Below are 16688 nucleotides of genomic sequence, written 5' to 3' on the forward strand. Positions count from 1 at the left end.
TGATGACGAATAGCACATGTAGGTGTTATGGGAATCATCCCAGGAAGCAAAATGTCTTTGTTGTTGCTGAGCAAGTAAAGCAAACACAGCAATGAGTAACTTGTCTTAAAATATGTACTTGACAGTCTATTTATGACACATGATGAGGAAAATTATTAGCATCCTAATATTGAAGGGATGTCATCTACAGTTTGATTTTACTTTCAGCATTGTAAGTTCACATCCTCATTAATATCGCTGTTAATGTCTAAATAACACGGTGAAGACAGTATAGCTTATTGCTTGGATGGTTAGCTCCAATGACTACAATTAATATTTTTCCTGTGTCTTTAATTATTATCATTTTTTTTCTCAGAGTAAGTTTGTAGTTGGCTTTGGTTTCTCTCAGAAGCAGACTCGAAGATATGCCTTAATTTGGGAAGTGATATCAGGACGCATTAGCAGAGTGGGTGGCAAAGTGACATAGAGAAGGGGGGGAGCCAAAAGAGGGTACACTAAAGAGCAAGTTACGAGGGAGGACAACTAGGGGTTAGGCTCACTGAGGACTTCTGGAAATGGTGTGGAACATGCCTTAGAGCTGTCTCCAGTGAGAGGAAGAGAAAGCTGAGTTTTATTTCTTCCAGCTCCCATCAGTCATTGACTGATGGTTGTTCCCAGGAGCATAAACTTCTCTGCACTTCCAGTCTGCCCTGAAAAGCCAGGGAAAGGCCTCAGCCAGAGAATCATAGGTGCCTGCAGCAGAACACCTGCACGTAGATGGATCGTGGTTGTCAAGAGTGTATGGACAAAGAACTGGCAGCACATGCTAGCTTGGTCTTTTATGGATGTATATTTCAAATGTTGTTAATATAATTGTTTAAACTATTAAACTTTTGACTTGGAATCATGTTCTGTCATAATAAGAATAATGCACAGATATTTTGCACATAACTTGAAGTTTCTCTGCTCTCCAGGAACTTCCTTGACTTACCTGCCACTAGACCTAAAAACCTACTTCCATTTGTTTCCGTACTCTCTACTTACTCACGTTATAATCTGGGCTATTCCCTCCTCCTTCTTCCCTCCATGTGGCTATTGTCAATCTCTTTTAATAAATGCACTGCCTGCTAACTCAGAAATATTCCTCTGTCATTGATATTTTCTCTTTCTTGCATATTTAGTCTCTCCATCTCTACCTCAGTCCCTCCCATCTGCATTGCCATATGCTCAACTATCTTTCACCTTAAACAAGCAAAGCAACCAACCATCTCTGTCTCTTTTCTGCCACCTTCCTGTTACTAGCATCCTCTTCCCCTTCACAAGCAAACTTCTCAAAGGTTAAGATCACTCTAGCCTTTTTCTTTTCTCTCCCTTCTCTCACTCCAAGCTGACCTCTGCGTACATTCTTTAGTCCACTAATGACTCCCAGGTCTCTAAATCCAATGAGTGTTCCAGACCTCAGATTACTTGATCTCTGAGCAGCATTGACTATACATCACTCCCTTCTTCATAAAATGCCTTTGAAACATTCTTATCTCCAGTCTTTTTGACACTGTGTTCCCCTCTACTTTTGATTCCAATCCCTGTCTTGATTCTCCTTACTAGCTAATTTCCTGGCTCATTTTCTTTAATGAATTCTTTAAATGTTGGGGCTGGTATCATTTTCCTTCTTAGTCTATATTCTGATCTTCGGTGAATTTTTCTCCTCCTTTGACCCCAATTACAGTATATAATAACAGTAGTAATAATAATAGCCAACATTATGGAACATTATTATCTAGCATTGTTCTATACCCCTTGCATGTCTTAATACTTAAAAGAACCCAGTGAGATGGTTTCTGTTATTTTTCTTGTTTTAGAGATGAATAAATTTGGTTCATAGAGGTTAAATAATTTGCCCAATTATTATTTAGTGAAACCAAAGACTCCATAATATGCATTTGTAGCCCAGAACTCCCCAGTTAGCTGCAGATGTAAATAGATAGCAAACACTTTTATTATTACTTTCTATGTGGCTGTTATAAGTGAGTTTTATAAATTAACTCATTTAATCTTTAAAACCAGCCCATGAAGTATGTATAGTTATTATCTATATTTTACTGATGAAACTGCTTGTTCAGCATCATACAATTACAAAGCATGCATGATCTAACGTGCCTATTTCTCCAAACCCATCTCATATGACTCTCCTGTTCCCTCTCTGTTCTCCTGCTGCACTGGGCATTTTTCACTTCCTCACAGGATTTACCTATTTTCCATCTCAGGATCTTTGAATGTTTAGTTTCCTGTTTGCTGCTAAGAGCTAAGTGTTCTCTTGCGTGCCTTCCCCTAACGCACACACCTCTCTAAGGTCTCAATAATGTATCATCTTTTTGATATCACTGAAATGTAACTTGATCAAGGAAACTAGTTCCAATCCCACCCTCCTTGTGCCACTCTGGGGTTCATTGATTGAATTCCTCAAGAGATATTTACTCATAGCCTATTATATTCCAGAAACTGTTCTGTTTGCTTAGAACACATCAGCAAACCAAACGGATTCAAGTATCCTTGCCTTCTTAGAGTTTTAATTTTAAACAATGCACATCATATTTAAGCGAATTACATGACCTGCTGGAGAGTATCATTATTATGGAAAACGGGCAAAAAAGGAGCAAAGTAAGGGAGAGTCTAAAGTACTGGGAGTGATAGGAAGGTGTGATTCAAATTAGGGTATCAACTTGGGCCCACTGGAAAAAAAAATGACTTTTAAGCAAATATTTGTTAAATACTTAGAGTAGTGCCTGGCATATAGTAGGCACTAGGTAGATATTTGTTAAATTAGACAAATAGATACAAAAATATTTAAATAAGTGAGGTCAGAGAATATGCTATGGCAGAGAAGAATGTCTGTGCAAAGACCTGGCATGTTTGCTGAACAGCCAGGAGGTCAGTGAGGCAGGAATGAGTGAGAAGAGTTGAAGGAGATGAAATAGAAAAGATAACAGGGTGTGCTCATGAAGTGTTCTGTAGGCCAATATAAGGGCTGTAGCTTTTATTCTGGGTGAGATAAGGAGTCATTATAGGGTTTTATGAAGAGGAGAGACAGAATCTGATTTGTGAGTTAAGAAGAGGTTGTGGAAAAATGCTTGTGGAATGGCAGAGTAAGGGTCTCTGAAAATTTACTGACCCCAAAAAGCAACAAGGGCAGTGGCAAAAATTATGCTATCAACTTTCTCAGAACTCTAGAAATTAACCAAAGCCTTGCAGCTATTCAGAGAGCATGTATAAGAAAAACAGCTGAACATCAGTAAGAAGCGTGAGTTTTGTGTCATTTTAACTTTCCTTATCTTATCCCCGTTTTTTGCAGCTCCATACTCACCTTTAAAACCAACAGCCTTGCAAGTATGTCAGTTGTGAAAACTAGCAGCCTAGCAGCTGCTGGAGGGGGCAGCACAGGTTTAGAGCTTCCTCAAAAACCCTATCTCCAGGGAACTGCCACTATTCGACCTGTCTACTAGTTCCTTGGAAGAGCTTCCTTTGCAGAACTTGTCTGAATTTTACCTGACTCACTTTGCTCTGTGTGGGCAGTTCTATCCCTGGGACATTTGCTGAAAACAGTCATGAGCTACTGTTTGACATCACAGCTATTTTAACAGAGATACTAGTTGGGTCTAATAAGAAGCTGGCCAGAATACTTAAAAGGAAAAATCGAGGGCTGAGATGACTACAGGAGGCTTTTAAAACCTCAGGTATATTCCTTGGAATCCAGAAGGCCATGCACACATGCAGGGCTGTGCACATGCCATGGAAAGATGTGAGAAGGCCCTAATCTCTCATCTCTGTATGACATTGGGGTTCTGCACAAGCAGGAAATGAAGGCTAAGGCAGAGGTGTAAACTGTGTGCTGGAGTGTTGAAGACATACCCCAGTATACACACACACATGCATACACCCTGGTGAGTGGAGACAATCTGATTTTCAGAGTTATATTACTTAAAATTTCCAGTTTTCAACAACAGCAAAATGATTCATGCAAAGAAATAGGAACATATGATCCATATGCAGGAAAAACATGAATAAATCACAACTATCCTTGAGGAAACCTAGATGTTACATTTACTAGACAATGACTTTAAATAAACATTTCTTTTTTCTTTTTTTGCTGAGGAAGTTTTGCCCTGAGCTAACATCTATTGTGAATCTTCCTCTTTTTACTTGAGGAAGATTCACCCTGAGCTAACATCTCTGCCAATCTTCCTCTATTTTGTATGTGGGTTGCTGCCACAGCATGGCTGCCGATGAGTGGTGTAGGTCTGTGCCCAGAAACCAAACGCCTGTCACCAAAGTGGAGCACGCCAAACCTAACCACTAGGCCATGGGGCCAGGCCTAAGCTTTTTAAAATATGGTCAATGAACTAAAGGAAACAATGTCAAAAGAATAAAAGGAAAGTATACGAGTATAAAAATGATATTTCTTCAAAGAGAAGATATTGATAATGAGATATATATTTTTAAAAAAGAACCACATAGAAATTCTGGAATTAAAAATTAACTGAAATGAAAAATTACTAGGGGATCTCCATAGCAAATTTGAATTGGTAGAGAAACTAATAAACCTGAAAAGAAGGTTAATTGAGATTATCCAGTCTAGGGAACAAAAGAAAAAATAATGAAAAGCAAATTAATAAAGCCTCAGAGGCCTGTTGGTATCAAGCATACCAACATAAGGAAGTCTCACAAAAGGTGGAGCAGAAAGAATATTTTTTAAAATTATGGTTTAAATCTTTTCAATTTTGATGAGAAACATTACACTTCCAGAAACTTGACAAAATCAGAGTAAACTCAGAGAAATCCACATAGATAGATCAGAGTCAAATTACAGAACGACAAAGAGAGAATCTTGAAAACAACAAAGGAATTACTCATGATGTCTAGGGATCCTCAGTAAGATAAACAGTTGCTTTTTATCAAAAATAATATAGGCCAGAAGTGGCATGACATATTCAAAGTGCTGAATGAAAAAGCCTGTAAACCAAGAATTCTATATCCAACAAAACAATGAACAATGAAAGAGAAATTAAGACATTCCCAGATAAATAAAAACTAAGAGAATTTGTCACTAGTAGATCTGACATCACCTACCCCGACCCCAAAAAATACTAAAGAGAGTCTTTTAAGCTGAAATAAAGAACACTAGACAGTAACTTGAGTCCTCACAAATAACTAAAGTGCACCCTTGTAGGTAAATATATGTGAAACTTTTTTCTATCTTATTTAATAGGAAACTGCATAAACCAAGAATTACCTGGAGTTGATGGGTTTAAGATATAAAATTGTAATTTGTCTGACAAAAATTCCACAAAGGAGTGGTGTGTGGAAGGAACTATAAGTGGGACAAGCATTAGGTTGGTATTAATAGAGTCTAGATCAATTTAAGATGTTAATTGTAACTCTCAGTGCAGCCATTAATAAAATAACACAAAATGTGAGAAAATAAACAAGAAAATTAAAATGATATACTAGAAATTATCTATACAACACAAAATAAAAAGACATGACATATAAAAACAAATAGCAAGGGGCTGGCCCTGTGGCTGAGTGGTGAAGTTCGTGTGCTCTGCTTTGGCAGTCCAGAGTTTGTCAGTTTGGATCCTGAGTGCACACCTAGCACTGACTGTCAAGCCATGGTGAGTGGTATCTCACATAGAAGAACTAGAAGAACCTACAAGTAGGATATACAACTACGTACTGGGGAGTTTTGGGGAGGAAAAAAGAAAACGATGAAGATTGGCAACAGATGTTAGCTCAGAGTCAATCTTACTAACCCAAAGAAAAACATTAAAAAAAAGGAACTCTAATGTGGTTTTAAAAACAAATAGCAAATGGCAGGTTAATCTTACTTTATTAGTAATTACATTAAGTATAGATGGACAAAACACTTGGATTAAAAGCAGAGATTGACAAAATGGATAAAAATGATTCATCTATATGCTGTTGTTCAAATACATAATAGGTTGAAAGTAAAAGGGTGGAAAAAGTTGTACCATGCAAACAGTAAGAAAAGGAGAACTGGAGTGTCAAAAATAATATTAGTCAAAGTAGACATTGGACAAAAATTGTTGCAACAGGCAAAGAAGGACATTTTAAAATGATAACAGTGCCAATTATCAGGCAGCCATAAAATCTATAAACATATGTACTAATAACAGAACCCCAAAATACATGAATCAAAAATAGACCAATTGAAGGGAGAAATAAATGTTTCAACACTATGCCCAGCTTTTAATCATGGATAGAACAACTAGGTGGAGGATCAACAAAGAAACAGAATATTTGAAAAACACTGTAGACCAATTAGAACTAACAGACATCTATAGCCCTTTCCACCCAATAATAACAGAAAACACATTTTTCTCAACAGCACATGGAACATTCTCCAGGATAGATTATATGTTAGGTCATAAAACCAGCTCAGTAAATTTAATAGGTTTAAAATCATAAAATGCATGTTCTTCAATCACAAAGAACTAAAGTTAGAAATCAATTATAAAAATAAATTTGGAAAATTCACAAATATGTGTAAATTAAATAGCATACTCTCAAAGAGTAATGGATCAAAGAATAAACCACAAGTGAAATTATAAAATACTTTGAGGTGAATCAAAATGAGGACACACCATAGCAAAATTTGTAAGATGCAGCTACAGCAGGCTTAGAGGGAAATTTATAGCTCTAAATTATAAAGGAAGAAAGACCTCAAATCAATAACCTAATTTTCCACCTTATCACAATGAAAAAAACGAAGAGTAAACTAAACTTAAAGCAAGTAGAAAAAGTAATAATAAATGTTAGAGAGGAAAATAATGAAATAGAGAATAGAAAAAAAGCAAAAACAATGAAACCAAAATTTAATTCTTTGACAAGATCAACAAAATTGATAATTTAGCTAGAGGGACCAGGAAAAATGAGGAAGACTCAAATTACTAAAATCAGAAATGAAAGAAGGATCCTTAATATTGATCTTACAGAAATACTATATGGGAATACATTTGTGTTGCATTTGTATGATAACAAATTAAATAACCTAGATGAAATGGACAAATTCCTAGAAAGATGCAAACTGCCAAAACTACCTCAAAAAGAAATAGAAAATCTGAATAGACTTAATGCAAGGAAAGAGACTGAAATAATAATAATTAAAAAAGCTTCCCACAAAGGAAATCTCAGGTCCATATGGCTTCACTGATAAATTTTCCCAAATATTTAAAGGAGAATTAATACCAATCCTTCACAAACTCTCCTGAAAAAATAGAAGAGAACACTTCTCAGTTCATTTTATTAGTCCAATATTACCTTGATACTAAAATGAGACAAAGGCAGTATCAGAACAGAAAACTGAAGACCAATATCCCTTATGAATATAGACACACAATGCTCAACAAAATACTAGCAAATCAAATCCTACAACATGTAAAAAGTTATGCATGAAAAGCAAGTGAGATTTATCTCAAGAATGCGAAGTTGCTTTAACACATGAAAATAAATTGATGTAATATGCCATATTAAAAGAATAAAAGGCAATACTTCATGATCATCTGCATACATGCATAAAAACTTAGTTGATTAAATCCAACACTCATTTGTGATTTAAAAAGAAAACACCACCACCTCTCTGTAAACCAGGAATAGAAAGGATTCCATTTATATGAAATTTCCAGACCAGGCAAATCCATAGAAAGGGAAACTGAATTAGTAGTTGCCAGAGCCTGGAGGGAGGGAGGATAGAGAATGATCACTAATGGGTACAGGGTTTCTTTCTGATGATAAAAGTGTTCTAAGGTTAGATAGTAGTGATGTTGTACAACTCTATACTAAAAACCACTGAATTGTATACTTTCTGGAGGGTGTATTTTATATTATGTGAATTATATCTCAAGAAAGCTATTATAAAAAAATAAAGGAAGAGGGATGAATGAGTGGAAGTAGTATTGTTATAGAGAGATGATAACTTTAAAGAGTATTAACAATGGAGGAAGTCACAAGTCAGATTATAGATATCTCTGAGAGCCAACCAGACTTACTGTTGAAAGAGAGAAGTTGCAAATGAAACCAAGAATTCTGACCTGGAGGGTTGGAACAACAACCAAATATGTGCAATTGGGAAGGCTGCAAGTATGGTTGATCCTGGAGAGAAAAATCAGTTTTGTTTGGGACACAATGAGTTTGAGAAATCTATCAGACAGCCAAGTGGAGATGTCAACTAGATAGTTGGTTGTAGGAGTCTAGATTTTAGAAGAAAGCTCTGGACTTAAAATAGAAATTCAAGAGTCCTTGAGTACATGAAATAAATAATCAAAAGTAAGTATAAATGAAAATAACCAAAAACTGAATGTTGGGCATTCTAGTCTTAACAGGTTGGTGGAATAGGAGTGAAAGATTCTGAGAAGCAATCGGTGAGGTTGGAATAAAATCAAGAGATTGTAGTGTTCCAGAGACCAAGAGAAGAACATATTTCCAGGAGAAGGAGTCTTCCCTTGTTATATGCTCTCATAGCTTCTATCATATCTGTCATTGTGTATTTGTTTGATTTTGCAAAGTATCTCTCTTCACTAGGCTATAGTAAGCTCCATTATGATAGCAGAGGCTATGTACTTTAAATGACTCTGAACTAAGAATGAGAAGCCGTTTATTCGACACAGATTTATTAAGAATATGCACGATGTCAGGGGTGGTTCTGTGCTGGGGTTTTACTTTCCTGAACAAACAAAAATCCCTGTCTTCCTGGGGCTTTACTTCTAGTGGGAGGATTTAGACTAGTGCTATCTAAGAGACCTTTCTGTGATGATGTGGAAATGTTCAACTGTGCTATCCAGTATGGTAGTGATAGTTATATGTGGATAAAATGTGGCTAGTGTAAATTTTTCACTTTATTTAATTGAAATTTAAGTTGAGATAGCCCCATGTAGCTTGTGTTTACCATATTGGTAGATATAGACAGTAAACAGTAAACGTAATAAGTAAATGAATGCATAGAGCCAGGGAGAGATGTGAAAAGGTTGCACTTTCAAGTAGGATTGTAAGGTGGACCTCATTGAGAAAGTAATGAAAGCCCACTGCTGTATTCAGTTGCGTTGAAAGCCATACACCCAATAATGAACCACTGGAAACAACAAGCCTTACATGCATAATTTCAAATGGCCATCAATCCTTCACAAAAAGCTTTACATAAAGATATGATTTTACTCTTGCCAAATGTTAGAAATTTTTGCTTGAAAGGTCTGATTGCTACTGTGTGTAACATTACCCAGCACAGTTCAACTATCCATGATTTCATCCAAATATTTTTTGACAAGCATTTTAAGAAAATATTTTCTGCTTGCTATCTTCATGTCCTCACCATCCATTTACTTTCCAGTCCTCTTTCATTTGTTTTATGCCCTTACAATTCTACTGCAACAGCTAATTTCCAGGCTCTAAAGATCTTCTAGTAGTCAAACAGAAGAGCCTATTTCAGCATCTTTTAACAATACCACTTTAAAAAAAAGCCCCCTATTCCCTTGATTTCTACACTTTCCTTTTCTTAATGTCTTTTTATATATTTTTTCGCCTTAACTATTGCAGCATCCTCCAAACTGGATACATTGTCTTTAATCTCCTCTGATTTGGTTTTCCCACTCTTATAACTGTAACATAACACTTCTAGTACAATAACCTTGGACATAGCATTCTCCAGATCAAAGTCCTTCAGTGAATGCCCTGCTGCCATATATATAGAGAGAGACGATACTCTCATCATTTTTGCACATCAGGTCTTTTTTGATACAACCTCTCTCTTTCTTTATAACCTGATACCCCACCTTCTGTATTCATGAGCCAGGCAACTATTTGCAATGAAATTTTAAAGTAGGTTTGATTTTTATTGTATCCTGCATTACCCAGTGAAGAACAATTTTCATGAGTTAATTTAAACCCTTCTTGAAATTATTTATATGTTCATTTTGGATATCCTTCAAGGCCATTTATTTTTTTTCTATGAAGTATTTCAAATATTCAGAAAAGTACAGAGAATAATATGATTTATTCCGTGACCAGCTTCATCAAATCTTAAGACTTTGCCAAAATTGATTAAGATCAATTTTAAAAGGAGGGCAATGTTAGAAATACATTAGAAGCCCCCTCGGTACCCCTTGGAAGGTTATTCCTCTTTCTCTCTCCTCAGTGATAGCTGCTATCCTGAATTTACTGACTGTTCCTAAGGATCACACGTTCTCCTATGTTTAGTGTACACAGTCCTTATTTTTCCCAAAGTACCTGTTATTAACCTCATGGTGTTTTTGCTTTTGGAAAAATCTATATAGAAGATCCTCTTACTTTTGCATATTATGCTGTTGGTATCTCTAAAACCAAAAATTTAGCTGATAAACAATTTGAGGTAACTCATGGTGGATGTTTCTATTAAAAGCTGCTTACTGTTCAACAGTTAAGGTTTGATTTCCATTGAAATAGTGCTTTCTTTAAATACATTTTCCCCTTTTGCTTGACTTTCAGTTTCTTCCCTGGGAACCAGTTTCCTGGGCTTGAATCGCCCTCTGTTGATGAACAGTTTGGGCTCTTCCTTCACAAATGACAGTGCCCATTCCTTATGAGTAGCAACAGCTATTTTTGCCCATTGTTAATGTTGATGAAATATTTGGGGAGAATTATGTGTTCTGCATGAACTGTAATTGGAAATGATCTGTGTATTCAACTATAAAGCACCTAATATGTGGCAGGCATTGTGCCAATAAGCACTGGGTATATGATAGTGAACAGAAATGTCACCATTCCTGTCTTTTAGTGCATTTGAATCCTGGCTGGGGAGACAGACCAAATACAAAACAAAAAAACAAGTAAAAAAATATTAAGACATGAAAATAATGCAAATTCTAAAAAGTCCTATAAAAAAAGGAAGTGTCAGAGAAAATGAAAGAAGACTTACGTTATGTAGTGGGAATAGTGAACCACTGCTCTGAGGAGAGCACATTAAGTTGAGATTTAAAGTCAGAGAAGCAATTAACTAGAAATGGAGGAGAAGAGGTAATAGCCAATGGGAAAGCCCTGAGTGAGGACAGTGCTTGGTGTGTCCACTAAATGTGATCAGGACTTGAGAGAGTAACTCCTGGTGCCTAAAATGCAGAGACTGAGGTTGCCACCAGAATATCAGTTCATTTGTTTATGCTGTAACATACATTTGTCACATGAATCACAATATTGTAACAGGTTTTAACAACACAGTCCAACCTTGTTCTAAATCCACGAGAAAACAAAATATGTCAGAAGATACTATGGACTGACTCTGATAAGTTAGTGTCACAAGATCTGAAAATAAACTATGTTCATATCATTTCATGGCCCCTCTCCTCCCTCCCCTCCCCTTCCATCTCTTTCCCTTCCCTTCTCTTCTCTTCAGGAAAGCCAAATCATAATCAGAGATTGCACTTTGAATATAGAACCCTGAAAAGTTGTGTTAGATGTCTCAGATATTTTCAGTCATCCCACTAAAATATCGTTCTAATGCGTGTTGGTTCTTTACAGCTCTGCGCATTTGTCCATATAGAAATCCTCAAAGTCTCATTGCCAAGAATCTCTTTCCCAAACTCAGGTAACTGTTGGGTATTCATGGTCAGGGTTTGCCTTGCTGATTTTCCTTTTTTCTGATAAGGATATAGCAGAAGAATATCCCTTGCAATGCATACATTCTTTAACTATGGTTATGAAGTCAAATCATTTTTTTAAGGTAACTTGGCATATCTGTGTTCTGCGTCTTTAGTTGTTGCTCTTATTGTTTATAGCTTTGAAGGTAATCTTATTTTTCCTCTCTTTGGATTCTTAGCTGACACCTCCCTGCAGACACTAGGTACTGATAATACTCTCCCTTACTCTTTAGTTGCCACTTGGCAGCTAGTGGATATTCTTCATATGCTTAGCACGAAGATATTCACATGTTATTGTCATCTCTCTTCTCTAACTTTGCTGCCCCAGACCGAGGAGAATAATTTCATTGCCTCTTTTTGGGTGAAGGCTATTTCACATTTTAATTTCTCTTCTCTGGAACATTTTAAATCAATATCTATAATGACTAAAGTGTTATTCAATTGTTATTGAATAAATGTGGTAGCATGATTGATTTGGTGTGAATTAGAAGAAAATACAAACTTGGGTTTCCTTTTCATAATTTCTTTCTTATAGCATATATAATTCAGGTCCAGGACTAGCTACGTAATTTGTGAGGCCCAGTCCAAGATGAAAATGCAGGGTCCTTTATTCAAAAAATAATGAAGAATTTCAAGAGAGCAAAAACAGAACATTAAACCCAGCATGGGGCTTTGCTGAGCACGGAGTTCTGGGCAGTTGCACAAGTTGCATGCCCTTGAAGCTGACCCTGGGCAGGTCTTTGGGGAAGATGGCAGCTGAGAATTAACTTTATCAATATATTTATGTTTCAAATGAGTTTTCTAATAAAATTTCATGAATACAATTTTTGGAATAAAATAGTATATAAAATAATAAAGTTGAATGAATATATTTATTTGGAACACAATAACTATGCTTTTGGTACAGAGTATTGCAGCAAATAGAAATATGTAGTTAATGGGAAAACACTTTTAGTTTCAGGTTTGTGATTGACTGTAGTATAAGGCTTTGGTTTAGCCTGAGGGCTCAGGAGCCAGATTGTTTGGGTTCTAAAACCTGGCTCTATCTGCTTTACTGAGTGTGGGTCACTGGGCACATTTTCTTACCTTTCAGTACATCAGTGTACACATACATTGGGGTGATAACAGAAAATCTATCTCATAGGTTTGTCACGTGGATTATTATATTCCAAATCCTTTGAAGAGTAAGCATTCAAAGTCTACTGTGTTATTTCAAAATCCTTTTTACTTTTTATTTTTGCCTTACTGGATATAATATCTAGATTTAATTTACTCTTTCTTTCATGGCTGTGAATTAATGTCCAGTATGATAATGAAAGTATTTCATGATATAGTTTGTGTGCAATGACAAATTTGACAGTAGATGAGGCATTCAGCTCATGATGATGGAAATTAATGATGTATTTTTTGCCTTATAAGAACATTGAAAAGTTTTTTTTATAACCTTTTCTTTGAGCTTTTCTCCCAACACCATTTGGCTTAATTAAAATCAAAAGTCTAAATCATTTAGTTATTAGAGCAGTCCAGTTAATTGTGTTATAGTTAATAAGTCACATAACTTTAGAATCTAATTCAATTCACTCTCAGCATTTCAGACAGTCTTAAATATATTTAAAGGCAAGCTTGTTTGGAAGGAATCCATTGTGATTAATGTATGTTATTTGCTTCTACTTTTATGTCACCGAATAATACTTTTTATATTAAAATGAATTAAATTTATTTGTAGTGATTAACAATCTGTTCTTGTGCTTTATTGAGAAGGTATATTAATTTACAATCTACAAACTAAATCTCTACCACCATGAAATACAACCTGAAATATTTAGTTGAAGGGTCAAATTTAAGACTATATCAAATGGTAACCATACTAACTATACTTTTTTTTCAGTACTGGTGGTAAATTTATTGTAAACTAGTTCACTTAAGATAGTTTCTAAGAAACTATTATTTCTGAGCAACATGCTTAAAACAAATTGCTGTAACTGGGTTGTCGTGATATGAAAGAATGTCCTGATACTTCTAGGCATTTAGTGTTTAGGATTGTGAGAACCTATGCAATAATTGAGCAATATAGCTATTTTTGTTATCTGTAAAAGTTGAAAACAAAGTAAAAAGCAATATTCCTAAATATCATGCAGCTTTCTAACCATGCCATGTACCTGACCACTTTTCTTTCCTGTGATTCTCATTATATAATATCTATATTCAATCTCTTTTTCTCATATCAGACAGCATCACTGAAGTCTTCACAAATATCTACGTGACCAGTTTTGGCCCTGTCTCAGATACAGATATGGTGAGTTTTTCATTAACTAGTATTTTTACTTCATATAATGGGAAGTGAAGATGGGGATAATTTAGAATAGACAAGCATCTTTAGTGTTACAGAATTATGTATCTGTCTCATGCCTATTTAGTCTACTCCCAAATACGGAGAATTAGAGATGGTAATGTTTGTGTCTGTGGTGCACTGTTCCAGCCTGAGTGTTCAGATTAGCCCTTATATTCTCTTCAAAATTTGTCTACCTGGCTACAGTGTGGTAAACCATTGTTTAAATGAAAATAATTGTATTACTGAGAATCTTTTTCTAGGATTAAGGCACTTGCTTGGACTTCCGTAAGTAAAGTCTATATGGTTTCGCAGACAACTGCTTCCTATAGAATGTGGTCATAGTCAGAGTTATAAAAGGAAATTTTCTATTGGCCTTGAGTAAGGTGGGTGCCTTATCATGCTATCTACATACGTACAATACATACATTCCGCATACATAGTAGGCACATATACATCAATCTAAAGAAAATTAGAATCTTGACATTCTTAGAGTCTATGGAACTGGTGTTTATGTTTCTTTAAAATGAGATAGATAGGAGAGGGAAATTGGTCTGGTGGGTTAGAAACTGGTGGGCTAGAAACATAATAGATAAAATAATCTTGATTAAGCGTAAAAATTTTGGTTATCAGTCCTCCATTTCTACTGCTAACTGTAGTGCTCTGTTATAGAACTTGTTGTTGAAATAATTTCTCATTCACCTTCCTTATTGCCCAGGGAGTGAGAATTAGAGGAGATGCCCTGTCTCTTCTTTGCCTGGTCTTCCTACATCGTATCATCTCTCTCCAATTTCTTTTCTTTCTCTGAGAGCGCAAGGAGAATGTTGACAAGTTTGAAGGTTTTCCATATGGAGAAACAAACAAAAAACAAAAGATCTTCCCTTTTTGCAGACACTCATAGACACTATTAGCCAATCTATTGGGACCTCCCTACTTTTTCTTTAGGGAGTAGAAATGCCACTTTTATCATTAAAAAAATCCTCTTTTTCTTCCGTCAGAGCCACTTCTTTGACCTCATAGTCCTTTTCTTGTATTGACTTGGATGGCTGAAATATGAGGTGGCAAAAGGGTGGGTATCCCCAGCTTTCAGGAGGTGATCAGAAGGTGATTGACACCAAACACTAGCAGATCTTTGAAGTTTTTGCAAATTAAAATGTGAAGATTTAAGTGCTTCTTTTCCCCCCTCAACTCTAGGACTTAGACACAGTCCTAGAACAACAGGAAAAATCCCACTCTTCAATATAACTCTTCCCCCTCCCTTGCAGTATCTTATGTTGTGACCTGAAATATTAATACAGCTCTTTCCATAAGCCGTTAGAGTGTACAGGAGCTTAAAAAGATGACAGAGACATATTTACCAAGAGTGTGTATTCCAATAGCTATTAGTTGACTATAAAGATAATACTTCTGTGCAGGTTGTCTTAGTAAATACTCCCAAATATTAGAGACAGAGTGAGAATGAGCACCTAACTTTTGCGTGGAATCAAGTGCAGAGTCAGAATTTTTTCAAGCACCACATTGAAAAACTAGCAGAATATCCTATAAATGGTGGTTCTTATTTGATTACCTCTGGTGTCTTTTTCCAGCCAAAACAGAAAGGCAAATGATACAGGACCCCAAAATATCAAAGTTTTCAATGTTGTAGCTTTTCTCTTGTGAGTATTAGTGGTCATAGTTACTATATTGAAATTTTTTTTCAAAGTAATTATTTTACCTCAAAACAATAAACCCCAAAAATATACATATGTACATAGATATACATAAATGTACATATATATTTTTTTCTAGACATACAAAATATTTGTTATTTGGGAGTTTTAGGCAAACTCAGGTCATATATCTTTAGCAAAATGTATGAAGTGACTTTTTTTTCAGTATTGGTAATGGATTAGATTAATCTTCCACCCCTTTGTTTTGACCAGTCTTTGACATTACTAACACCACTTGAAAAGCTAGTAGCTTCAACTCAAAATGGATTAAAACCTGAGTATTAACACCTGAAACCATAAAACTCCTAGAAGAAAACATAGGAGATAAGCTTCTTGACATAAGTCATGGTAATGATTTTTTGGATTTAACACCAAAAGCAAAGGCAACAAAACCCAAAGTAAACGAGTGGAACTACATTGAACTAAAAAGCTCTGCATGGCAAAGGAAACCATCAACAGGATGAAAAGCCAACCTGTAGATTGGGAGAAAAATATTTGCAAATCATGTATCTGTTAAGAGGTTAATATCAAAATATATAAAGAACTCACACAACTCAATAGTAATTGAACCAAACAGTCTGATTAGACAATGGACACAAAAGCTTAATAGACGTTTTTCTGAAGAAGACAAACAGATGGCCAATACGTACATGAAAAGGTGCTCAGCATCACTAACCATCAGAGAAATGCAAATCAAAACAACAATGAAATATCTCCTTATACATGTTAGAATGGCTTTAATCAAATATATTAGAGACAATGTGTTGGCAAGGATGTGAAGGAAAGGGAACACTTGTGCACCATTGGTGGGAATGTAAACTGGTGAAACCACTCTGGAAAACAGTATAGAGGTTAGTCAAAAAAATAAAAATAGGGCCCACCTGTGGCATAGTGGTTAAATTCAGTGTGCTTTGCTTTGGCAGCCAGGTTCGTGAGTTTGTATCCCAGGTGCAGACCTACACCATTCATCAGCCATGCTGTGGTAGCGACCCACAT

The 16688-nt window shown here is 35.7% G+C and overlaps 1 protein-coding gene across 4 annotated transcripts in view; it reads left to right on the top strand.

Moving 5' to 3' along the window:
* Positions 1-16688, top strand: part of GABRA2 (gamma-aminobutyric acid type A receptor subunit alpha2) — a 129563-nt gene that overhangs the window by 40310 nt on the left and 72565 nt on the right. For all 4 annotated transcript variants that reach the window (XM_008530918.2, XM_070612916.1, XM_070612917.1 and 1 more), the window contains one exon: positions 13883-13950. In XM_008530918.2, the coding sequence (XP_008529140.1) occupies positions 13883-13950 (68 nt within the window). The remainder of the gene's footprint in view (positions 1-13882; positions 13951-16688) is intronic.

Source organism: Equus przewalskii, chromosome 3 (assembly GCF_037783145.1).
Source record: "Equus przewalskii isolate Varuska chromosome 3, EquPr2, whole genome shotgun sequence".
In the NCBI taxonomy this organism is placed as follows: Eukaryota; Metazoa; Chordata; class Mammalia; order Perissodactyla; family Equidae; genus Equus; species Equus przewalskii.